The following is a 25,618-nucleotide window of genomic DNA, read 5'->3' as shown; positions in this document are numbered from 1 at the left end:
ATGCGAGATTTAAAATTATTATAATATGAAATTTTTTTTTATTTTTATTTATGAATTTAAAAATATTTAAAGATTAATTAAATACCGTTTAATTAAAGATTCAAACGCTTATGATAAGCAGGTACATTGTCGTCGTATTCTGCCACCATAAAGTTACCAGCAATCGGGCCCTCTAAGTTATACTTTTCCGCAAACTTCTTTATGGAGAATCTCTTTCTTTGACTTCCATCCCTATAAGCAGGTGAGGTAAAACGTGTTATCATTATCGAGCTATACGATATATGCTGCGTCGACAACGCGTTCGCTCACCAAGTGCTCAGTCTTCTTTCATCGAAGGTAATAGCGCCCTGATTTTGTTTATAAATGAGAAATACGTAGCGGTGTTTTCCAGTGTTTTTCGGCGGTGCAGGACCGACGTATTCCGCCAGGATTTCACCTTTAGCTATGTTCTCTTCCGGTATATTTCCCACGAGCCAGTGTCGGAACTCTCGGTTGTATCCTCCCCTCCTTGGTGCATCAGGATCTATAATAAGATACACCTGTTGTGATATGTAAGAATTTTATAAAAAAAGAAATAACTATCGCGAGATAATTGTGAAATGATAGGAAACATATAAGTCGGAAATATATTGACAGTTCTAATGATTTTTAAACACGCGTATTGCAATAATTTTCAAACATTTGCATACTTTATATAAGTCTTAACTTAACAATTAGCATGCCAGAGAATCCGCGCGCTATCAAGTAGTGGCGGTAGAGAAAACTGGTTTCCGAGACGGTGAAAGTTGAACTCATCGAGAATAGCACGTCTTTATGCGTATTTGTCTGTTTCGCGGTTTACGAAATTCTCGCAACAAGAAAATAAAACGATCTTACTTGATTTATTTTCGCTTTGGAATCTATCTTTGTAAAAATGTATCTAAATATTTTTACAACTAATTTATTCAAACTTTCCAAGTCTCACCCGTCATGACAAGTGTATAGAGAACTCCTCCTTCATGTTTATAGTGGATTTCTGGTATCTCATGAGCTTCAGTCGGTGTCAATTCAGTTCCAAAATCGACTACCTTCTTACCATATTTTACCTATGTAATACAAAATTACTTACAGATAGTTACAGTACATATTGTGCTGTAAGATGCTTAGAAAAAGGTTTTGTTAATAAATATCATTTGTTTAAATATAAAATATAGGAAATATATTAACTTAATATCTTAGCTACACAATAAAAATGTTAGTGTAAATACTTTTGCAAATTTATACCTCGATCTTTTCAATCGGTGCTTTGTCTATAATGTCGGGTTCGATTTTAGCCTTTTTAAATTCCGATTCTACATCGCCTAATGAAAAATTAATAACACACAAAAGAATTCCTGAAAAAAAAAAAAAATATATATATATATAATTATCAAATGAATATAAAAAATTATATAAAAAAGTATATCACTTATCATTCACTCAAATACTCAATCACTAAAATGACTTATAAACATTGCGATTTTCTTTATAAAATTAATAAGAACTACAGAACCGTGATTGACAAACCTGTTATCAAATACTTCATTTTTAGAGACACTTTCCGACAAGCTGCAACAGCAATAATAACGAGACACTAGTGAGCGAAGGAACATTTTAAGATGTATCCCCACCAACTTGCGTGCTAGAAGGCCAATCCGGCTAGCCTTTCCAATATCGTATATTTATTGCTAATACATAAGCACAGTGTTAGTGATTAAAATTTTTCCTGAGAAAATTTATTAATCATCAAATAGATCACGAGATTAACTTGATTAATTCATGCAATATGTATGAAGATATATACATATCTGTATAACGCAAATAGAAAAAAATTGAATGTAATTTTTCTTTGGGGAAATTAAAGATAATTTTTATATAAATACATTTATAACGTGTTGGTATAGAAACTTTCAATCGCTACTAAATTTTTGTTGGTACTTTCGGTTATTTTCTTATTTTAATTTTATATAAAGTGTGCATTTATGATAACGAATTGTAAATTCGAACTAAGTATCACAGGTGATGTGCATGTTGTGGAAAATTTAAGAATTTGATTTTGAATTTATAATTAGTAAATTAAGCTTAAAATAAAAGATTTATTTGTCTTTTCCTTAACTACAATAGACACAAACGTTAATTGAAAAGTATTTCATGTGTATTTATTCAATAGACAATTGGATATACATCATTATGTATAATACATGTGTATCATATCGTAACTGATTATATATTATTGATGCACAGAATTAACCTGAAAGCTGCTTATAGAGAATCGGTACATAATCATCATATTCCGCCTGGTACATATTACCGGCAATTGGATCGCCAAGTTTATATTTCTCCGCAAATTTACTAATGGAGAACTTAGCACGATTGTTACCACTTCGATTGGTCAAGCGCTTCTCGTCGAAAGTGAGCTTTCCAGGCTGTTGGTACAACAAGAATACATATCGGTGGAGACCCGAATCCTTCGGAGGTCCAGAACCAACGTATTCAGACAGAACATCTCCTTTACTCACACTCGATCCGGGAATGTTGCCTACTAACCAGTGATGCCATTCACGGTTTTTAGGATCCGCTCTGCTTGGAGCGTCAGGATCTGTTTAAAAAATACGCTGTAGAGCACAAAGCTGAGAATAACTTATTAAATTATAAACTATTACATTACAATACTAAAAAACTCAGAGAATGAAACAAGAGCTACTTTAAGTTTAAACTTTAAAATGTGCATTAATGTTATTTCTGTTAGAACGACTTTTTTCTTATTTACTTAAAATAATATAAACATCTTTTTTATTATCTCTGCAATTATCACAGGATCACTAACAAAATTTATGAAACAAACAGTGTACTGTTGTGCAATAATCAGGTGAGATTTTTTTCAGTTTCAGAAATGGATATTTTAATTGTTACTTTTAGAAGATAAAATAACAATTAAAATATCCATTTTTTAAATTGACTAATTCTTCCATGACTCCAGCAGATTCCCTGACTTGCACAATAGTATTTTATATCGATTTTAATGTCATATTTATTTTGCTTTTTCCTTAAATGTTTCAATTTTCAGATTTTTCATCATTTTTTTCGATTAGATAAAACCTGGACATGATGAAGCAATACGGCTTACTAATTCAGATTCAGTGATTCAAAATCTACAAGAAATACTTTAATTTATGTTTTTCTTCAAAAATTCGGTATGGTCCTGTGTTATTATAACTTACAGAGAGAAATAAAAAATCAAAATTAAAAATTCCGCGAACTTTAAATGCAACAAAGATACTTAAATCTTTAAAAAAATTGTAAACTGTTTTCATTCTAGTTTATAATGACAAATGGGCTAAAAACATTACAAACCGGTCATGCACAAAGTATAAAATGCATTTGAGTCTGCCTCCCACTGAACATTAGGCTGATCCTTGACTTGAGTTGGAGTGAGCTCCTTGCCAATCTGAACGATAATATTATTGGGATAGGTTACATTCAGGACGCTGGCGGGTACTGTTTTCACCACATCTGGAATAACTTCGTGAGTCTGCAGAGCCTCAGCCATGGATGACAGTAGACGTGTTCCTACCACTGATGTAATTCCTGCAAACGAGTTAATTTATTAAATGTCGCTAAAGAGATGAACGAGGAATCAAGGACACTTGGTAGAACAATGTTGACAGTGATATAAATAACTCTTGTAAACAATTAAAACACGGTCCATTGCGCTACCAAATGTCTTTTGCTGGGAAGCGAACGGGAATCGAGCGGAATCAGGGCGCGTTTTAATACCCAAACATCCTAAACAGAGAATCGCGACGCAAATTCCGTGACGCAGCACCATTTTCTTGTAAGCCAAGTACCGACCCGATCGACCGTTTGCAGTAAATACGATTCGCGACCGGTGAGTGACGGGAGTCTCGCTCTCTCGCAGCCTCGATTCCCGTTCCAAACCGTGTAAACCGGAATCTTCGCGTGCGCATGTTGCAATTCATAACTAATTGTAGATTTAATCGCAGGAAACATTACTCGAAGCCCTCGAGACAAGGAGGCACAGAGACATGTCCGCTACGCTCGCCGGTGCCGGGTGCACGATTTATGACGATTTAGGCGAATAAAGAATGAATAAAGAATATGTACAATTAGAGAATAGACTTCAACGGACGAAGGACAAACCGGGCGATGGTTCTGGTGGAACGCACTGGAATCGTGTTTACCTCTCTCGCTGTTGATAGCGATTTATGTAACAGGTCGTTATCGGCCGCCGATTATATGTTAGCCGGTGACTTTCCAGACGTACTCTGAGCGATGCACGTTCGGGTCAGTTCGAGTCGACGAGTCGAATATTAATTCTACGCCTCTACGGCAGTCTACGAGTCTACGGATGCTGGAAAGCGGCAGACAGCGGTACATATACACTTTATAAGAGCAAAGAAAAATGAAAGCCGATAACGCTGAAATGTGCCGATCGTGATAAACAGTGAAGTATCGGATGAAACGAAAGTGGTTTTTTTCGATAAGATAAGAAAGATAGAGCGCTTTTTGACCATCGATTGCGAGTTTGTTTTGCGAATCAGTCGTCTAGATTTATATATTAAAACAAAAAGATAAAATTATTTAAAAAAAAGCGAAATTTGAGCGATAATTTTCTTTCTCAAAATATATTCTACGCATATAAAATACACAAATTTACAAAATTACAAGAAAATCAGATCAGAAATATTTACCGAGATCTTTTTTTAATTGAAGTTCGAAAACGATTATAAATGGCCAAGAGAATATATCTGTACTTGGAGCGAATCGGAGGCTTTTGGCCAAATTTCAGGAGAGAAAATAGATCGTGTTTTTTAGTCGTTTAGAATTTACCTCAAAATAATTTTAATTTAAAAAGTTGTTACAGTATTCTGCGTTTTCATAATAAAACTAGTGAATTTATTACAAAATCGAGAAAACTAATATATTTTTGTTACGTATAATAGCATTAATTAATTATTTATCATTTTGTTAAAGCATAAACAGATTGTTATGAGGCGGACAAAACGAACAGACTCAAAGTGTTAAGAATGTTGATTGGCTGCCGGTAAGGAAAGCGTGAAATGTCCAGAACTTCTTCGTCCACAGCCAATCACCCGCTATGACGACGGCGAGCCACCTCGGGCTAAGCTATTTGCCACAAGGTCGATTACCTTTCTCTAGCCTTCTCGATGGACGCATTCCAAAACATCCACTCGTAGAGTTTGGTTTTAGCGAGGTTCGGCCGACGAACAACGCGGAGTGGCGAACACTGGTGAACGTCCAGGTGGGTCCAGGGTGCTCGTTTCGAACGACATTTTCATTGAGACTCGGGATTAATCTATCAAATGATCCACGAATAATTTCCGCGAATAGAAGTGGGCGTACCAGCGAGGTCCCAAGGGCCAGGAGTAGTGCCACATAAGTGACAGTTCGTTGTGTCGTTCCAGAGCAGCTTCTTCTGGAAAATCCCTCACTAAAGGAGAAAGAATTGGTTCTAGACTCCTAGGGGGTCTATGATCAAAGTTACAAACAAGGGAAATTGTAAAGGAACGTCATAGAGGAAGATGATCATTGTGGAGGCGTGAGGTCATGAATTATGAAGTCTGCGAGCCACCGTGACGTTCTCCTTCTTGGAGACCCTTCGTGACGTTGAGAGGCCACGTGCGACAGGTAGGCAGAAATGCATCAGAACAGGCGGAAGAAGAAGCGGGTGAACTATGGAGTGAGGGCGGTCGAGGTGGTCCGTGGTGCGAAGGGCTTTGGCTTTACAATATCGGGCCAGCAGCCGTGCATACTCAGCTGCATCGTGCAGGGTAGCCCAGCGGAGGCTGCTGGCCTGCGCGCTGGCGACTACCTGGTTGCTGTCAACGGTCACAATGTCAGCAAGGTACCACACGACGACGTGGTGCAGCTGATAGGGAGCTCCAAGGGCATCCTACGGCTGCAGATCGCCGAAAACTATTACTCCGACTCCTCAGACGAGGAGGGCTTGGCCACCGTAAGATCCAAACCCAAGTATGCACACAAGCCACGGACTGCTAGTGCGGGTGCTTTGCAGTTGCAATGCAGGGCGGCCAAGGTGGTCAGGGATCTGCAGAGTGGCGCTATGTTCCATACAGTCCCAGGTGGCCTAGCAATGTCTGACGCTAAAGATCAATATAATTATTCTGGCTTGCATTATCGTTGGAATATGACAAGTCCGCTTCCTCTGCCACCACCACCGGCGTCTCACAAACGTGACTCTGAAAAGATTGTACACAGAACAGTTGTCGGTTATCTCGGTACTATCGATATACCGAATCAATTGCATCCATCCTGTATGATGCAGGTACATTTCTCATACACTTAGAATCAATTCATAATAATTTGTTGATTAATCCTGCTGGTCTGTTCAAACGTTCTTTATAATCATATTGTTTGGGTCAATATTATTAAAGAGCTCTAATACTTTTTCACAAAAAAAGATTTTACATTAACAAAATCATTAAATAGTAGAGAAATAAGTTTTTTTAAATATTAGTGAGAAAATAAATTACATTTTTGGTCAAATAAACCTAAATAGACCAATAAGATTAAGACTTGATTGATTGTAAATCTAAATGATTTAATTGTCAATTTAGTATAATAAACATATTGCTGTGATATTCATTTTGTATAAAATATATATAATAAATAATAGCAAAAAATATAAACTTTTACTTTTGTTCTTGTTGCAGGTTTTGAGAAAATGCATTAAAAGACTGAAAGCCGAGAAGCGAAATCCAACCACCGTTCTTCTCACCATTCACGTTGCCAATATTAAACTCACCAATTCAGAGAATCGCATTATCGCCGAATACCCTTCGTATCGAATAATATTCTGTAACTCCTTTTCGGAGCAAGACAAGCAGTATTTTGGAATATTAACTAAATCCATGAGGAACACAGATGATATCGTCTCGAACTCGTGTCACGTTTTCACTATTTATTACAAGTTAATCGACCATGAAGTGCATTCCAGTGCATGTAATGTGTTTGGATTTATGTGTACAAAATCATCAGAGTTAAACGTCTGCCAAGAGTTTCCTGACAGTTGTACGAGCCTTATCGGTGCCATACAGACATTGTATATATCCGATTGCACGAATGGGGAGAATTGCACAAATCCTTACAATGAAGCACGCATACGCTTGGACACCGCTTCTCCTCAACCGAGCAATATTAGCACGTCGACTGCTCATTCGAGCAACAGTGATTCTGGAATTGGTTTTAAAGATGACTACGGCAGCTGCTCAAGTAAAAATCTGGCGAATGATTGCGAACGAAGGAGGCATTACTCCAATATGCAATATAGGGTACTTTTTAAATTTAGATTCTGTTAATATTTTATCACTTTATTTTATAAATTTTATATCTAAAACCTGTATATTTACCTTTCGCGACCCGAGTGACTCTAAAAATGGCGTTGATAGAAAAGCGACATAAGTAAACAGTTAGTATAAAAGTTGCAGTGTTTGAATTTTGAAAATTCATGACATAGTTTTATTTTAAAGAATACATATAATTGAATATTTGAAGTATAACTGGAAAAAAAGTAATGTTATGCATTTTTACTATCTTAATTAAAACGTTCTAATTCAAAATATTAAAAATGTTCTACTGAAAAAGGTGTTAACTTTAAAATGTGTCACTTTTTTATCAATGCAACAAGGTCTCTAAATTAGGCTAAATTGGAGAAAGCAAAAATATGAGATTATAATTTCAGCATAATTTAAAATACATCTTGAAACATACAAACATCTTGACATTATAAATACTCGTTAGAAATACTTTTAATAATTAAAAAATGTAATTTATCTTTTTATACGTATATATTTTAAAATAATCGAATATCTGAAACATTAAAAGTGCTTTGCCGCTTACTCTATATTCTGTAATATAATATTACACCATTCTGGCTCACAGATAATTCATTTGCAGAATGTAAGTGCACGATTATCCAAAGAACCTGTCAATGAGGCTGCGGGACACCGATTGACAGTTCGCGCGACCTCGGAGGCCAGATTGTGGAGCGAAGAATTAAAATTTGATCCTTCTAAAGGTAATTCGATTTGACACTCCAAAATGTGATGCGGTAAAAATTGCGTATAATTTTAGAATCCCGTTTTTCTTCTTTAACTATATCTATCTGAAATGCGATACAACTGGGGCAGAATTCGTTTAACTTTGAGCTTAACAAGTGCGAATGTAGCAGTGACGATGGTGGGGAACTACGAAATGCGCTTTTCACAGAGATGCGGCACGTGGCGGGGAGTGGGGAAGGTACGACCACCACCTGCGCCGGAACATCTGCCCCTGCTGCGACGGCACGTACCATGTTTGCCAGTACGTCCGTTGGATCCCTCGCGTCCGTTTGCACCACAGCATTGCTCGACGGCATTGAGGACGCCGCGGAATCTTCTAAAGTGGCGTCGACGGAGGGATTAAAGCGCCTCATGGACGCTACGAACAAGCTCAGCCCGAAGGTGTACTGTGGCCAAGTCACGAAATCGTTAGTGCATAGCTTGGAGGATATAAATTCCAGCATGGAATACGCCCGACAACCTTACTGTCATTCGTATTCCGGCAAGTCTGACAAGCCTCGACCTTGGGGAAGTCTGCAGGAGATACGGAATTTTCGTAGCAGCGCCTCGGACAATTGCATAGTGAGAGATCTTTCATTTAATTCAATCTGTCATAGTTTTAGGAAAGTTGTTTTATTTGTTTCGTCGATATATGTAAATTTTTCTCTTTGAAAAGTTGCTAATCAATTCGTGTTTTTCAATTTCTGATACTTTTGCAAATGATATAATAATCTAATATTTTCTGATTTCTTCACCTTGTCGAAGTTATTCTCAGCAAAAAAGGACAATTTTTTTGGAATGCATTTATTTATCTATTTTTATTTTGCATTATATACTTTATAATAATGTTTTTTTATTTAGAGCTTGCGATAAAAATTTTTAAGATTTTATAATTCCATCGCTAAGCATTTTCTTAGAGAAAATCGTACTTCTCGAAAACAATATATATCAAGTCATTTTAATTTATCATTATGTATTATCTTAATTACCGGTAGCCAATCTACATGTCTTTTTACGTTAATTAGCGAAATGTACGCGAAATCATATCTTTCTCGTTGGTTTCTCACGAGTTCCGATTACTTCCGAAAATGTGCATCAGTAACGTGCACATTAATGCTCCCAGGTTTGTCGTTGCAAATGATTTCCGGTTCCTCTCGTGTACTCATTACTCACAACTGCGTCATCGTTTCCTGCCTCTGATTTGCGCTCGTGCACATAGGCAAGGGTCAAGTGAAAACAGAAACCAGATCGGCTCTGTGCGAACGTGTTCCCGCGTTTTATTTACGCCACACGCTCTCGCATACGATTACTTTATTTGGTATACAAATGTATGTGCCGCTTCTAGGAATGGAATTACAAACTAATGTAATAGATACTGCTCGAATCAGGCTCGCAATTTTCTACAGGAAATCTCAGTGATCATTTAGTAGTATTTCCTCTCTGCAGCTTTCCGACAAATTCAAAGTCGAGCATCTTAATTGGAGTTAACTTGAAATTGATTCTTCTTTTATAATTTGGAATGATATTAGATGCTTGAATTAAAAATTTTTTAAGTTAAATATAAAAATGAAAATTATAAATTTGCGATTTTCTGATTACACTCGGAAAATAATAGATAAGAACATTTAATATCTTCAATATCTGTAGATAGTAATAAGCTAGAATTAACATTACAATTCTCAAAGTAACATCATAATTCGTAAAATGGCATAAATTAGCGTAATAAGGTTAAATAGGATTGAGTCGTTAAACTTAATCTGTGCTGGTACAGAGTTGAAAATAGCTCTTATTAACTACGTTATAACCAACAATGCCAGAGTAACGTTAAAAAAATGTTCCTGCGAACTCTGAGGTTGATGCACTGCCTTTAGGTACATGAATAGATCTTGTGATGATAGATGCAGGGTCGGTTGCACAGAGGATATCCGTTCCTTATGTTCAGAATTCGCTCATTTTTTTATATCTACCATAAACAGCCTTTATATATTAATATAATCATACGTATCATCGAAAAATATCTTAAATACCTTCATCTACGTTTAGCTTATTGACTCATATTGTTTATACAGTTAAATCAAACTGACAACTTATATACAATTAATTATGTTGATTCTATTGAAGAATTAGAAGAGTTTTAACACAATTTATTCTCATAAAGGGTTTTAGGTATTTTATTTTGATGAAACTGTTACTTTTAATTGCACAAAACTATACATCCTTTAATACAGTTACAAAAAACTTCCATTCATTTAAGTCTCAATCCTCATTTTAATCGATCCGTATTTCACAGCTCATTTAAAATACCCAACACCTCTTCGCTTCTGCATTCATGAATCTCTCCGGATCGGCTCCCTACTTGCGGCCCTGCATAGATGTTAAAACGAGGTTGAACGATAGAGTTCGTTGGTGGAGACAGAGAGGGAAAGGCCGTGACGCGGGCCCGTGTAGTAGTGGTAACGATGGAAGCGGAAGAGGAGCGGGGCGCAAGTGACGGGTCGACGATGAGAATGAATCAGTCGAGAACAACATTGAGGGAGAGGTGAAGGGACGTCGAGCGAGCGAGAGAGAAAAGGAAGGAAAGAAAGAGAGAGAGATAGGGAGGGAAGTGGGCCTTGTTCGAGCGTAAAGTGGCCCCAGCTTCAGCGTCGTAACACACCGGGGTGAACGCGGTAGTAACCGTGTGGCGCACGGTGTGTGCAGTCGCGACGATGTCGCAGACGATTACGTCGTTCTGGCTACTCATTATCGCTATTGTCAACAGCTCATAGTCCTGTGACACGTCACGTTACGTCACGTCTGGTCACGTCTGCCAAGGCCCAAGGCACGCAGTGGTTCGCGACTTGTTCCGTGGCTCGGCGATGCCCGATCATCACGCTGGGCGGAGCCCTTGTTATTACACAAGCAAATCGCCCGTTTAGCTCTCGTCGCCGACGTCGACGTCGTCCGCTCTTTTACCTATTCCACGCCAAAATATGCAATCGTCGCCCGGTACGTGCGAGTACCGAGAGGCTGATAAATGACATTACCGCCGTCGCCGCTGACGTGAAAACGTGCGGCCCGCGAGCGTGACATGGATGCACTGGCGAAATCGGTACGTAGAAAAAAGAGCCACGGGCAGGTTTGCTCGGGGTGTTCGGCCGTGCATCGTGAACACTGTTGTATGCGGCACGTCTCGCTGTCACCGCGGAAATTTGTCGATGACGCATGCTTCAGCAAATTTGGAATGGATCCGTTTTTAGGAAAAGTTTCGTCGTCTGTCGTAAGTTTGTATATTCAGCGTTAAATAATTGAGATTGATTTGCGGCAACCGGCAACTGAGTGCACAGGCAGAAAGCTCGTTTGAGAAATATTTATAAAACTTTTAGATTGTTTTTTACCGAATATTCGAACCGTGATTGTTACGGCTGCTTTTTATTTAATGACACAAGTCGACACAAACACTAAAAACTTCTGTCTTTCTTGACATTCAGTAATAAAAATAGAACGACATTCATTTTGTCTTTAAAAAGGATAGGATCTGTTTTTATTCCTGCACCTGTTATTGACAAATGTGATTGGTTAATTCTAATGGACTAATCGATTAAAGTTAATCGAAATTAGTTGAAGTGCATTAGGACTCTCTTGCTTTCATTTGTCAAATATCAAACGTGTACCTGACTTTAAGGGTCTGTTTTTTGTGGCTAAACTAGTGTACACTTTGGAAACTTAAAGTGAGATGGCTATATGTTTATTTGACGAAAGCGAGAAAGAGAGAATAAAAAACAGATTTTAGGTTTCAAAAGTGTACACTAGTTCAGCCACAAAGAACTTTTTGTAACAAATTCTATTGGACACACTAGTATGCAGTGCATATTATGACTGGTTTCCTTTTAGGAGACCTGTCGATACAAGTGTCGCTTTATCTTTGTGATTCATTGACTGTCAAGAAAAATGGAACGTTATTTGTATCGATTATGTTTTCTAAAAGAAAAGCAGCCTAAAGCTGTTCCAATCTGTGAGTGTAAAAGTAAAATTCAAATATCTCGAATACTCTATCTCTAGATAACTTTATCCAAGAGATATCTCCCAGATTATAATGGAGATATCTCCTGGATTAAAGTTATCCGTAACTTTCTGGAAGTGAAGAAATTGGGCCTAATACATATTCTACAAAATAGCACGATAAAGAGTTTTAAGGATTTCGCATACTAATATATATATATTTTTTTTTATTAAACGTACATTTTTATCTCGTTTTGTTTACGAAAGCTTTAATATGCATCAGTAAACTAGTACAACAAGGATAAAATGATAGGAAATTTCTAAATGCAGCCTTGATGAGAATAATGAACTCGAGAGATTTATGCAAGATGTCCTTCTTCTGTTGCATTAAATTCGACACTCTGTATATCGAACTATTAAGTGATAAAGTGAACGTATTAGGAGAGGTCAAAGTGAACATAAATCAACATCGTACTTGTATCTTGATGAATGCTTCGTACGCCGTAGAAACAACGGGATAAATCTATCGGAGATAAAATCATCGACCGTAAAGAGTGCGATAATCGTATTCTTTTTAATTAAAGCCCAGACCGGCTTGTCGATTGTTCATTAACGTCTTTGGCGGTGAACGCGCTGACGCGACTTATTTCCTTAATTATTGATAATCACGGGCTTTGGACTCATGAGCTCATAGCGACAACTCATGTTTGGCTTCGTTTAAAGCTGCATTCCACGAATTGTCCGACGCACGAACATTTATTCTTTATTTAATTTCCTCGTCAACCGGAACGTTGTTGTGACTATTATTGTTGTCTTGAATATTTTGGGGTATCATTTAAGTAACTTTTTTAGTTACATCGTAATGTCAATTGAGAAAAATCGTACGTGGGAAGATGAAATTGCGCATTAGCTCCGCACACGTAGGAAACGGGGAAGGAGGATGGGAAAACAGAGCACGCGAAGCGAGCGATCTAAGAGAGCGTTTTCTCATAGCGCGCACCTGTTGCGTGCACGACAGGTGCCGAACTGTAAAGGTTTCAGTTCGTAGGAATGCGTAGGAATTAATATTAGAATCTCTTTCGGAGACTTCGTGATGTAATGGATAAATAGAATTGCAAATAGAAATCTTAGATTGTGCATAACAATAATATTGACCAACTAGCAGCAATTACGATAGAGCGCTGGAAATAAATATGCCACTTATTTTGAAACAGTTTCTATGCTGTTGTTTATCAAAAGAATCTTTAGTTGAACAATTTGATAATAACTGATTTAGAAATGTGTAATTTAAAAAAGTAAGCATTATTTAAGTAATTTAATTTGCCAATTTTCTTTAATATTAAGCACCTTGATAATTTAGACCACAAGGAAATTTTTAATATCTAATAAGATTCATATATGAAATGAAAGCAATAAAAGATGAAGTTTTTTTTATTTAGACAATTTTTGTTCATCTGTAATAAAATATTTGAAACAATATTCCTAGATTAATTTTTCAATTTTATTTTATTAATATGGAATATTTATCTGTTGCAGTATGGTAGTACCGAGTCTTGTGACAAAAACAATGACTGTAAGGGAGTGCACATTTGGGCAAATGGATTTGAAAAACTGTTGGAGGATCCAAAGGGTTTGCAAACGTTTGCTGTGAGTATTGCGCGATTCTTCTCATGTCTATTGAACGTTATATGCAATGTGTTACAATTATTGAACGCAATTGATTTTATTCTAGGAGTTTCTCAAGAAGGAGTTTAGTCATGAAAATATATATTTTTGGGCTGCTTGTGAAAGATACAAAGATACTAAAGATACTACTATGCGCCGTCGATTAGCTTGTCAGATATATCAGCGCCATTTGTCAAACACAGCCGCCGAGCCAGTAAATGTTGATAGTCATGCGTCAGGACAAATTACTCAAGAATTACTCGACGAAGCACCCGCGGATTTATTTCTACAGGTATGTTATATTTTTTTAAATGTTATTTTTATTAGAAAAAAATAAATATTGCACTTAAAATTTTATTGATAATAAATTAAATCACTAAATCTTTCAAAATATTTTGTTTTTTATGCGTATATTTTATTATATGATGAATATCTGTGAATTTTATTGTATATAGTACAAGTAATTGCTATTATTGTCTTAGACTCAGAAACAAGTATTCAACCTAATGAAGTTCGATAGTTACCCGAGATTCTTACGATCGGAACTTTATCGTGCCTGTTTGGAAGCAGGAAGCGCTGTTATTGATACAGAAGACTGTGATCTACATCTTACAAGTTCGCCTAGCGTAAAATTAAAGAAGAGTCACTCCGATGCGGAAGATCGTCGTCGAAAGTCGCTTCTTCCGTGGAACAGAAAAAATAGGTAAATTATTTACAATTTTATTTCTGTTGATAAACACGTTTGCTCGGGCAATGTGTATTTTATTTCATTTCTCTGCATTTTCAGATCTAAATCAAAAGATCGTGGTGAATCCGAATACAATAAAACCCCTAGCCGAAGTGAGACTATATATAAAAGCTTTACAGTTATTAAGAGAGAAACGGAAGGTAACAATAATGAAGACACAGTGTCAATATCTAGTAGTCGGTCATCGTTAGCGTCGTGGGATTTGGCATTACGGCAATCGTTTAACAAACATGTAAGTATTATTGTAACTAACACAGCAACCCAATGACGTTTTAAATATGAAATTGAGTACATATCTTGATAATAAAATTTGCCTTTCATAATTTGAAGACTTGTATGAATTGTATGTGCTGGTATTGAAATGAAATTTGTGTAAAATTCTTGCGATGATTTTTTTAGTTGCACATTGAGTTATATTAACGAGTGTTGTGTGTAAATCTATTTTGTAGACAGTGCTTTTGGTGATATACTTTTTGAAAAAGTAGTTATTATTAATAATAATAGAGTAATCAGGTGAAAGTGTAGTACATACGTTGCATTAATCCACTAAGATGTGCATCAGCTATTGTAGAACAGATTTAGTACAAACTATTATAAATGATTTTTTATTAAATTTTATAAACTTGCAAAATATAGTATCAGGCCATTTAATTCAAAATTATATAGATTTTAAAGTGCACATAAAAACTTACATGTCAATTTGTATATACGTGAACAAATGTATGTTCACTTGTAGTCTGTATCGTCTTACGATGGGCAAACGAACGAAAAGAAAGATGCTCGCAGCAAATGCACGGGTTTATCTCGAGTCATATTACCTGATGGGTCCACTACTGTAGTGACAACCAGCCAAACCGAGAGCATTAAAGACGTGGTTACCCGTTTGCTCGATAAGCGAGCCCTACGATATTCTAACTATGATGTTCTGATACTAGCAACAGATGAGGTTTGTGTTGCCTTCTGTTTAACCGAATGCAAGCTTTAGAAAAATACTTTTTATCTAATGCATGTACGTTTGCTTTTTTGCATTACAATGAATAAAAATTCTATTTATGCATCATAATATATAAATAGAATTTATGTTTCTCTAATATTTTATATTAGCTTGCACGAAGTATAAAACATCTAATAGGTAATGTATTTTTTTATTTATTTTATATTCTGTATTGTACAATTTGGTGATGGAAAAGATAAAAGTAAGTCTCTTAATTATTGCATTAATGTAATTTAATTCTTGCAGATGGTGGACACGAAGTGTTTTTCGTCAGTATTAGCAGGCCAGGAAGTGGAAGTCGTCCCCACAAAAGTTTTAAAAGTAGAATTACCCTCGCGAAGGATAATAAGCATTATCGCTCACAAGGGTAAAACTCTGAAAGAAGTCTTGAGACCTCTTCTAAATAAATATGGTTTCAATTTAGACTTGATTAGTATTTGGAGTGAAGGCCGTTGTGTTCCTATGGATATTATGGCTATCAGTGCTCCTACACGCATTATTGTAATGGCGAATGAAGAAGGTTAATGTATATATATATATAATATTTGATAAGTCGATAACAAATTAAAGCTTTATTAATTAAATGTTATTATTCTGCAGATTTTCAACGGGAATTGCATACTGCTAAATATTTAGACGAAATGCAACACGCACAACCAACTCTAGATGAAATAACTAATAAGGTATTTGAGGAGCTCCTGGTTGGAAAAAGTAGAAATAAGTATCAGTATAGTGAAGGATCATGTAAGGTAAGCACAGTAATGTTTAAAGAACAATCTAATATTATACAATAAATTACTTTTAATATTACTTTTGTATCTTTTTTACTGAATTATTTTTTACAGTCGGATGATCAACGTTCGGAGGGATCTTCTATATTATCTAGCAAATTCTTCCTTCGAGATTCGACAATTCACGGAAAGAAGAAGGTAACATATTCAACATTCATACCTTTCTAATCAAGAAATTTAATTTTTTTTTTAATACACACTTCCGGTTTTCTTTTTTAAGGCGAAATCTAAATGTTGCAACACAAGTGAAAAGGGTAATTCAAACGATTGCATTCATGAGGGAGCACCCATTAAATCCCAGCCACCACTTATCGCAAAGTGGCGTAATGGCGTAAAATTGCAACTTCCAGGCAGATTTGACGGAGATGGTAAGACCGATATATGTATAATATATATTCCTCTTTTACGTAAGATGTTTTATAATTTACAAATCCAGATTTTAAATAGTTTATTTTATTTTTATATATAATTATAAAAACATTAATTTAAAGGATTATTAATTAAAATTTTATCTGTTACGATCAATTTATTTATTTAAGTCATATTTGTTTTATAGAATTATACGAGGGATTGAAAAGAGCGCAAAGATCGAGATTGGAGGATCAGAGAGGGACAGAAATTAATTTTGAATTACCAGATTTTTTAAAGGTATAGTCACGTGTGCATTACAACAAATATTGCATTACAACAAATATTCAATTTATTCTATTTTATCTTACGTTGAGGTTTAGTAGCAGTAGAGAGAGAGAGAGAGTTTGTGTGCACAAATTTAAATTTAAGATCTCTATGTCATGTATATGGATTTCGACTCTTAAAGCTATGAAATTATTGATCAGAACAAAGAGAACGGGAAACCATCCGATTCTAACAAGATGCGAAGGACTCGGGTAGTGTCGGCCAATTACGAAAGCACCACGAAGTTTTATGACTCAAGCGAGGATAAGCAAAGCAGCAGTGGATACGAGTATTCTGCGCACGTGACAAACGGAGCCGCAAACGAGCGATTTTCAGCCTTGGTTAATATTACCGAGCCTTTAAGTAAGTGCCTTGAGAGCTCATTCAATTTAGACTGCGATAGGACATTGGTGGATGGAGATCAAACGATTATCGAGAACGGTACTGATTCCCCGTCGAAGAGTCCGCACTCAGGAAGCTACGGCGGCACGGATGTGTCGCATACGAAGCTGTCCAAACCTCCACCGTTACCGCCGAAGCCCAAAAATCTTGTTGTGAACGTGGTGAAAAGTGGCTACATCACGTCTCCGAAAACTCTACAAAGGCCTAATCATGTGATTGAATGAAACAACTGAACACAATGTAAAAAGAAGATATTTTTTAGTTAACGTCGCGTTTTTAGCGTAGTTTCATGTGATGTCATAATTAATCATTTGGACACGATACAATACGATAACTGAGTAAAACTTTGATCGTATCTATAAATTATTAGAAAGAATAGCTCTGTATGGGTGTTTCTACGGACAGAAGCTACAGAGCAACATGATTAACCCTCTATTATGCATTTTTCTATCATATATTCACATTCCACAACTTAGATTTTATTTCGAAAATGTGTCCTGTCTGTGCCTTGATTCTAGAATGTTATTGTACGTAAATTTTATTTTTTAATGAAATGAATTTTTTAATAATTTTTATAAGGAGATGTTTCTTTTTATTTTGCATGTATTCATTTTTATTTTATATTGAGTCTAAAAGCAGCAATTTCATTTCTTCTTTATTGTGTGATTTTTATTTTATTTTATTTTATTTTAATTAAAAAATTAATGAACAATATTTTTTTATTCAAATGATACGTAGTTTTATGTGAAAATTTATACGTAGTCAATAGCTTTGGGTTCGATCTCAACCCACATTTTATGCATGTTTTTATTTTAAAAGAGATTGCAAATTGTAAGTGAAAAGAATATGAAGTGACAACGATAATTTGTTACGAGAATTTATATCTTTCGATAAGATAGAAGATTACATTTTTTATTATATTTATATGTTAGTATCTCTGAATAACGATAGCATTCTAGAATCAGATTAGATATATAATGATAAACCTATACATGATATATATTATATATTTTATATATCCGAGTTTCTTCGCAAACCGTCTTGACCAGAGAAACGAAGTCCAGGTGACGACAATCTATGCGCTTATTAGATGATTGTATAGGAACCAATGTTAATAAAAAAAGATATATGCTCCTTCGGAGCATAGTAGGATGAAGTAAAGAGGACGATCTATTTTCAGTATTTCGAATAACTTTATTAATTAGATATAATTTCCAAAGGGATCGCGTCCTAATTTTGATAAAGCTATTGCGTATTACGCACGCTGGAAGAAAAATACGTGCGTCGCTTCGTAACAAATAGGAGATACTCATCATAGAGTAAATCGTGCGAGACAAATTCGTTTATATATCGTATCGGTGGGGCATCTATTGCGACATGCTAATATATTATATTATATGATTGTCTAAATTAGGCAAGCTTTAATAAATTTTTTTAATTTTATAGAAAAGCCTCTATGCACTTTGGCCATTGTGTCGCCTTTAATCCTTTTTTGTGTTAAAGATAATAAAAAGGCAACCGTTCTCCTGTTATCCTCTAAATATAATTGTTTATCAACTCCAGTTCTTTAATGTGATTTACAATGTCTGGTTTTGTAATATTTGATTAAAAGTACAAATAAGCTAGGCATCGGAGCAGTTACTTATCAGTAAAAAAATCTGGATTCGATTCCGGCGTTTGTCTTCCTGCATACATAGGTAACAAATAGATCATTCTTATTTATTAATGATGACTTTTTTTATTGTGGTGCAGATTAAAAAAAATATTTATACTACATTAATTTTACATTCATTCGTCAAATACGTCTAGTATAATGAGCATTATTATGGTATAAGTATTTTTTACAAAATCGTGTCGCAATGAATATTTATTTACTTGCACAAAATAAGTAAATATTGGCATTTGTAGTCATTTAGCGATTAACGATTTATTCACAAAATCGTTAATCGCTAAATTGTAAATATTGTAAAGTTATAAATAAAAATCTTTGCAAACGAACAGTCCTTACCTATTGGGTACAATATTCTTAGATAATTTTGTATTGGTACCGTCAGATGGCGGAACGATACTAATTTGTAATCAATTAATTTCCTGCAGGAGTGACAGACAGTTATTTGGGCTTAGCAAACTCACGGACTCGAGCACAATACACTGCGGACACTCATATATATTTACACATCCATGTAAATGAAAAAAAAGGTATGTGCTCCATTTACAACTACATATACACGTTTTTGTGAGCGATAACAATAAATATTTGAGGAAAGAAATGGAGTAAGATAATCTTTAAGAATAACAACGAGAATAAGAAGATTTAGGTATTCAATCGAGCAGGCGAAAGCTGATCTTTTAATTAGATCCTTTTATTAAAAAGAACAATTCATATTAATAAAAAAAGTTAATTGAAACACATCAGGAATAATAAAAATACGCGGTTTAATTTCTCAGAATTTATTTAAAAGATATTGTAATGTTAAGCACAAATCCGAATAAAATTTCGTACAGAAATATTAAATTATTAAATATAGGTGTGTTTATCTTTAAATTTCAAAAATATATAAGCAAAATATTAAAAATAATATATCTAGCAATATATGAGTATTTATATAACAGAGCTGGATATGTGGAACACTTTTATTTGAAAAACCGCATTTGTAAGATAATTGTATTTTAATTTTATGAGAGCATATAAAAGTATCTTTGTATTTTAAATATTAAGATCGACAACCAGTTTTATTATTTAAATTACAAAATACAAAAAACTCACTCTTTCAATTTTAGATACAAAATACGTAATATACTTATTTTTGTGTGCTCCGTTTAAATAAAAAAATATACATATTGCAAATAACGTGCTTTAAATGAAAATATTTTAAATACATGTCCAGTTCAATAAATTGCTATAAATGATAAAAAAAAATATTCGACGAGATACGTTCGTATTTGGTCGGGAGTGAGAGGCGGGAAGCTAGAAGTCAGGAGAAAACGGAGTACGGAAAGTGTGTCTACCGAACAGACCTTCCCCCCCATTCGCTTCCCCACCTCCTCTACCTCCCACCGCCACCTCCTCCCGTTTCGCGCCTTTTCCACCCGCGCGCGCGCACCGCGATTCGCGCCTTTCGTCGTTGGTGGTTGGTGGCGGTACGGCTTACCGCGTTTGACAAACAAATTAGAGACGACTGTTGATCCCCTCGGAGTATCGGCGCGCACATCCCGCCTGAAGTATCGCTAATAATCGTCGCGGTGGAACCGCGTTCGGACCACGTTATCTCGTTATTAGTTCGCGACGACTCCGACGAGTTTCCGTTGCTTTCGCGCGGAAAGTGATCACTCCTCAATGGGAGGGAAACGTTACAAGTGAATTGCTCCTGTTGCTCGACCGGCGACGAGGATCCCCCGGTTGGATTTATTCCTTTTCCTTCGACAACGTGACACGCACGTTCACGTGTCTCTTTCGTCCGCGAGATAAATTCGCGTTCAGGGAAATCACGCGATTTAGGCGCGCTTTGAAAGGCGGGCTTTGTAGGCTGGCAACCGCCATCCCTACGAAGAATTTCCTATTTCATTATTTCAGGTAAATATATCGCGATGTACAGAATAAGGCATCAACATTTATTATATGGATGATTCTTGGGATAAGATTCATATCTTTGTCTGGAAAATAAATATTTAGTAGAAGGTATATTTATTATATATAGAGACTTGTTCCCATACAATCTATTTCCCAAGGGAACGTCCTCGGAACGTTCTTAATATATAGATCCCTTTAGGATCCCTAAAACGTCTTTAGAAATATCCTTTGAAAAATTGTTTTGTGAGTCGCTTTTAGCTGAACTTCTTTAGCATGATTCAATTTTCTCTCCATTAAAGAAAAAGAGAAAAGATATGAACTCTGTGCACATAAACGCAAGAAGTTCAGGTAAAAAAACTTAACCTATTTATTAATTATGTTCTGTATAATATAATTTATATAAAATGTATAACATTTGTTTAGTAACATAATGACCCATTATAGCATGTATTGAATCGTTCTCTCGATCGTGACTCGGCCATAAAGTGCGATGTCAAGGATACAAACAGGGTACAACAAATAACAACTTGAGTGAGATTTCATGTGAATTTTTTTTCAACCAGGTTTCGTCGTGAGCGTTTCAGTGTCGAAGATCGACGCGCCATTGCAGGAGGAAAAACGCGCGAAGAAATTGTCCATTTTCTAGATTTTAATCCTGTGATTTTTTTAAATTTTCCTTGTATGCGAAGATTTGTACATCTGAGGTGTTCCACAATTAACGACCTCGTTTTTAGACGATTCGTCATTCGTGATCGAGTAATTCTAATACGGTCTCATTAATAACGAATTTGATTACTTAATTGCATTATATTGGATTTAGGGCTGGGCATGTATTTAAAATACTTGTATTTGAAAAACAATATTTGTAACACATTTGTATCTTGTATTTTGTATTTCAGCGGAGCACATAAAAGCGTTTTGTATTTTGTAAAAGTATTTTCTATTTTATATTTCCAATTAATTATATAAATAATAAGATTGACGATCAATCTTATTATTTGAATTACAAAATACTTTTAATCTTTTAATTTGAAATACAGAAAGCTTTTATGTGCCCCGCTGAAATATGGAATACAAAATACAATTGTACTACAAATACTGTGTTTAAAATAAAAGTATTTGTAATATTTTTATAATTTGTAATATATATTTTGTATTTCAGCGGAACACATAAAAGTATTGTGTATTTTAAATTAAAAAATCGAAAGTATTTTATAATTCAAACAACAAGATTGATTATCGATCTTATTATTTGATTAGTACACATTAAAGGCTACTTTATTTAAAGTATCTGAATGCAGTGGTACAACATTAATAACTTTGACAATGAAATAATACGTATATATTCTGTTAAATAACGTGACAATATCATTATTTAATCGATCGTTTAAAATATTTATATGCTTTTACATTTAATTTTGCTAATTTCATGTAGCAACTTTTAGTATACACTAACCTACTATAATGCAAGACTGAATTCACTATAAGAAAAACTATTATGTAGAATAGATTCATGAATAAGATTGAAGTCGCGATTTGCGGCACACCTAGTGTATAGTCGAGGCCGACAAGAAATATTCATCCCACTAGGGTTTCCGGGAAATGTAACGACTCGGATCGACTTCAACGGTTTCGATGAGAAGGGAGAAGGCGCGATAATATTTCTATTTACAGGAGAAACTGTTATCGCGTTCATATTTTGCAGTAATTGAAATAATTCACAACTATTATAATGAATTACTCCACCTGTTTTCATTGATTGTAGATTTCTCCAAACAAATTTAATACGAAAGTATCGTTTACTTAATTGTGGATTCTACTTGTGTGATTAGATTTATTGTACGAGTACGCGTAAAGAAATTTTATTTCCGGCACTTCGAAGGGAAATGTTGAGTGGCGCGATTGTTAAAATTTAATTTTGATTCTTTAAAGGCCATTAGATTTTAATTTTATAAACGTAAAATTTTTAGAATATTGTAAATTAAATTGTATTCAAATTTTACTTAAAAAGATTGTCAAAATTATAAATAAATTATGTTTATTTTACAATAATAGACAACAGTTTCTTTTTACAGAGAATGTAACTTTATGTTTGTAGTATTTGGGATTTATCACCATAATTTACACCGTTTTATAGTAATGCCGGATTAAAATTGGCCAGCTTTTCGATATATTCTCTAGAAGATTATTTAAGTTTCTTGAAAAAAAATTCGAGATCAATAAATAAATTGTAACCTCAAAATGATCATTTTATATATTAAAGTGTAAAAAAAGAAGAAAATATATGTACATGATATTGTATTTATATAATTGAATATGTATGATATAATTAAATACTTTGAACTGTAATATGAAAATTCGAATTAATAACCGTAAATAGATAACGCGTTATCGTTACGAGTTCCATCAGCGTTATCGTTTTGCTTCTAGTGTTTCTGCATCCTGCACCGAGAGAAAAATGTTTGGTATTTGTAACTATAATTACGTATTACTATAATTATGATTATTATTGCTATAATAATAACAGTAACTATGTATATAGTTCTAACAACAAATGTATATAGTTGGCAACCTAAAGTGACTATAATTATAATTATTATAACCATAAAATAGTTGAAATTACCATAAAAATGATTCAAGTGACTATAATTTTATAGTCATATTTTGGGACAACTATATTTTGTATCCCAGGTAGCAAGCTACGTCATTTTGACGTCAGCTTGCTACCAGGGATGGTTGTCCTCGAAAACATCTATAATGAAGTATTACTTTAATGCTCATTTAAAACAACGAATTATAATAAATGGACAATTTTTTAAGACTAAAGGGACATTTCTGGGCACACTATATCGTAATCATGATATATTATTTTCGTTTACTGTTAATTTCAAGGAAATCTTTTCGCAAAAAGCGACTAGGCAAAATCGAGCATCATCACAATAATTGGACACCCCGTATATATAACGATCAACGGACTGTCGAGGATGAAATCATATAACGACGATGGGTCTCGTTCCCACCAATTGGTGGCCCATTGTACATCCAAGATTTGATATTTGCGATCTCGATTTATGACTCTTAAGGGTCCTCTACATAGAAGTCGTAGACGGTCGTGGAGTCTTAAGTCGTAGGAAACCAACCAATCATAATCAAATATAAGGAGAATATTTACTCGATTGGAATTGGTCAGTTTCCTATGACTTAAGACTCCACGACCGTCTACGACTTCTATGTAGAGGACCTTTTATAAAACCGAGAGACGTATGTATGAATAACAACGTTCCTCACCGTCATTTCTCAAAAGTTTCCCCGATTCTTCGATTATTTTCCTCGGCAAAGATGATCTTGAACGGTGAACATCGCCCTTCCATTAGAACAACCGAACGATTAAAACATTGATTATATTCCATGGTGTATTTTTCCGCTGGATCACAAGAGATCACTGAGCATCACGTCACTGAAGTACTATCAGTTTTCTTTTTTTTTTCTTTCTAGAAGCCAACGTCGCGCCTGACGTCGATTCGACGATAAATTCGAGAGGTCGCATTCTTGTCTGCATTTGCCGACTCGCCTCATCGAGAACGAGCGTCCACGCAAAGTAAACGTCGTCAACCAACGTCAGGATGGATGAAGATTTAGCTTCTTCCGGAAGATCCCTCGCCGAGGCAATGAACATGGAATCGCCAATGTCCACCATCGCCAGCGATCTGTCGAGATCATCACTGGATTCAGGCAGTGCAAAGAAGCGTCACTTTCCACGTTCAAAAGGTACATTGCAAAAGTATCATCGACGCGAAGAGATTGCCGTGTCTCTGCAAAATAATTCGAGAACGAGATTGTATACGAGAAGTTTTATTGAAATAAATATCGTCCTACATTCTTTCGATTCAGACAGTAATCACTTAAGTCTTTTAAAGAACTCAATAAATTGACTTAAAGTGTAACTTGATAGAGACGACAACTTTTCGCGTAAATAAATTTGTAATTTGCGTCGAAATTATTTACACTACAATATAAGAACAAAAAAAAACATATTTACATGATAATGTGACTAAAAAATATTAAGCGTATTAAATTAAAATAATTGTAATAAAAATTCGAATTGATAATCATGAATAGATAACATTGCTGAACAACATGTTAAATCTGAAGTACTACTAATATTTATCATAATTGGCAATTTTAATAATGCTAGGAACATTGGCAATTTTAATAATGCTAGGAATATAGTTTACAATTCTAACAGATTTTTTTTCATAATGATGAGCGGGGCGGGAATTATGTCAAGTTAATTATGGGCAAAACGAATACTGATAGAGCGGAACCTGAGAGCCTTCCGAAAGGCGGGTTATTCGTTAGGGATTTCCCCGTCCTTCAACGATTTGTGAACGTCTGCCGCCGGTCTGAACCCCGCAACCGCGAGTTCGCAGCCTCAGTTGTCAGTGGTTCTCATTCACGCGATTCCAACACGGTGATATTTTATGGATTTCTTTGTGTGTGTGTGATACGCATTTACTTTATTAATTTCATTAAGCCTATTTTCAACACCTGTATCATTATTGATGCATCGTATTGACGCTGTTTGCGTTGTGTGTTTCACTGAAAAAAACTTATTAAATCTTGATATAATATTTCTTTGAGTAGTAAGTAAACATAAACTTACAATAAATA

The 25,618-nt window shown here is 35.1% G+C and overlaps 4 protein-coding genes across 10 annotated transcripts in view; 2 read left to right on the top strand and 2 right to left on the bottom strand.

Annotated features, from left to right (window-relative positions):
* Window positions 1-61: 61 nt before the first annotated feature.
* LOC108761379 (protein D2) lies at window positions 62-1,697 on the bottom strand. Its single transcript, XM_018507872.1, has 5 exons — window positions 1,546-1,697; window positions 1,264-1,373; window positions 965-1,085; window positions 310-523; window positions 62-231 (listed from the first exon to the last, which is right to left on the bottom strand). Exons 1-5 carry the CDS (start codon window positions 1,562-1,564, stop codon window positions 93-95), a joined length of 603 nt encoding a protein of 200 aa, XP_018363374.1. The 5' UTR covers window positions 1,565-1,697; the 3' UTR covers window positions 62-92.
* A 458-nt stretch (window positions 1,698-2,155) lies between these two features.
* On the bottom strand, window positions 2,156-4,750 carry LOC108761366 (protein D2). 6 transcript variants are annotated; one of them, XM_018507849.1, is made up of 3 exons: window positions 4,731-4,750; window positions 3,373-3,606; window positions 2,156-2,617 (listed from the first exon to the last, which is right to left on the bottom strand). In XM_018507849.1, the coding sequence occupies exons 2-3, from the start codon at window positions 3,566-3,568 to the stop codon at window positions 2,265-2,267; spliced, it is 549 nt and encodes a 182-aa protein (XP_018363351.1). In that variant the 5' UTR covers window positions 3,569-3,606; window positions 4,731-4,750; the 3' UTR covers window positions 2,156-2,264. The 6 variants fall into 6 exon arrangements, with proteins under 6 accessions (XP_018363351.1, XP_018363349.1, XP_018363348.1 ...); XM_018507847.1 differs by lacking the exon at window positions 4,731-4,750 and adding an exon at window positions 4,180-4,489; XM_018507846.1 differs by lacking the exon at window positions 4,731-4,750 and adding an exon at window positions 4,221-4,489 and having other exon boundaries at window positions 3,373-3,608.
* A 398-nt stretch (window positions 4,751-5,148) lies between these two features.
* loco (regulator of G protein signaling family member locomotion defects) lies at window positions 5,149-17,881 on the top strand. 2 transcript variants are annotated; one of them, XM_018508037.1, is made up of 16 exons: window positions 5,152-5,302; window positions 5,392-6,346; window positions 6,735-7,352; window positions 7,978-8,098; window positions 8,290-8,702; window positions 13,638-13,748; window positions 13,834-14,058; window positions 14,249-14,469; window positions 14,554-14,746; window positions 15,251-15,460; window positions 15,755-16,028; window positions 16,109-16,257; window positions 16,354-16,437; window positions 16,520-16,667; window positions 16,856-16,947; window positions 17,136-17,881. In XM_018508037.1, the coding sequence occupies exons 2-16, from the start codon at window positions 5,699-5,701 to the stop codon at window positions 17,598-17,600; spliced, it is 3,972 nt and encodes a 1,323-aa protein (XP_018363539.1). In that variant the 5' UTR covers window positions 5,152-5,302; window positions 5,392-5,698; the 3' UTR covers window positions 17,601-17,881. The 2 variants fall into 2 exon arrangements, with proteins under 2 accessions (XP_018363540.1, XP_018363539.1); XM_018508038.1 differs by lacking the exon at window positions 15,251-15,460 and having other exon boundaries at window positions 5,149-5,302.
* A 2,696-nt stretch (window positions 17,882-20,577) lies between these two features.
* Window positions 20,578-25,618, top strand: part of LOC108761488 (M-phase inducer phosphatase) — a 54,875-nt gene continuing 49,834 nt past the window's right edge. Inside the window, exons 1-2 of the mRNA XM_018508094.1 lie at window positions 20,578-20,950; window positions 24,443-24,715. Coding sequence (XP_018363596.1) covers window positions 24,571-24,715 — 145 coding nt within the window. The 5' untranslated portion in view covers window positions 20,578-20,950; window positions 24,443-24,570. The remainder of the gene's footprint in view (window positions 20,951-24,442; window positions 24,716-25,618) is intronic.

The sequence above is a fragment of the Trachymyrmex cornetzi genome, unplaced genomic scaffold (assembly GCF_001594075.2).
Source record: "Trachymyrmex cornetzi isolate Tcor2-1 unplaced genomic scaffold, Tcor1.1 scaffold248, whole genome shotgun sequence".
NCBI lineage: Eukaryota > Metazoa > Arthropoda > Insecta > Hymenoptera > Formicidae > Trachymyrmex > Trachymyrmex cornetzi.
The sequence above is the reverse complement of the archived record's forward strand: the minus strand, read 5'-3'. Positions and strand labels throughout refer to the sequence as shown.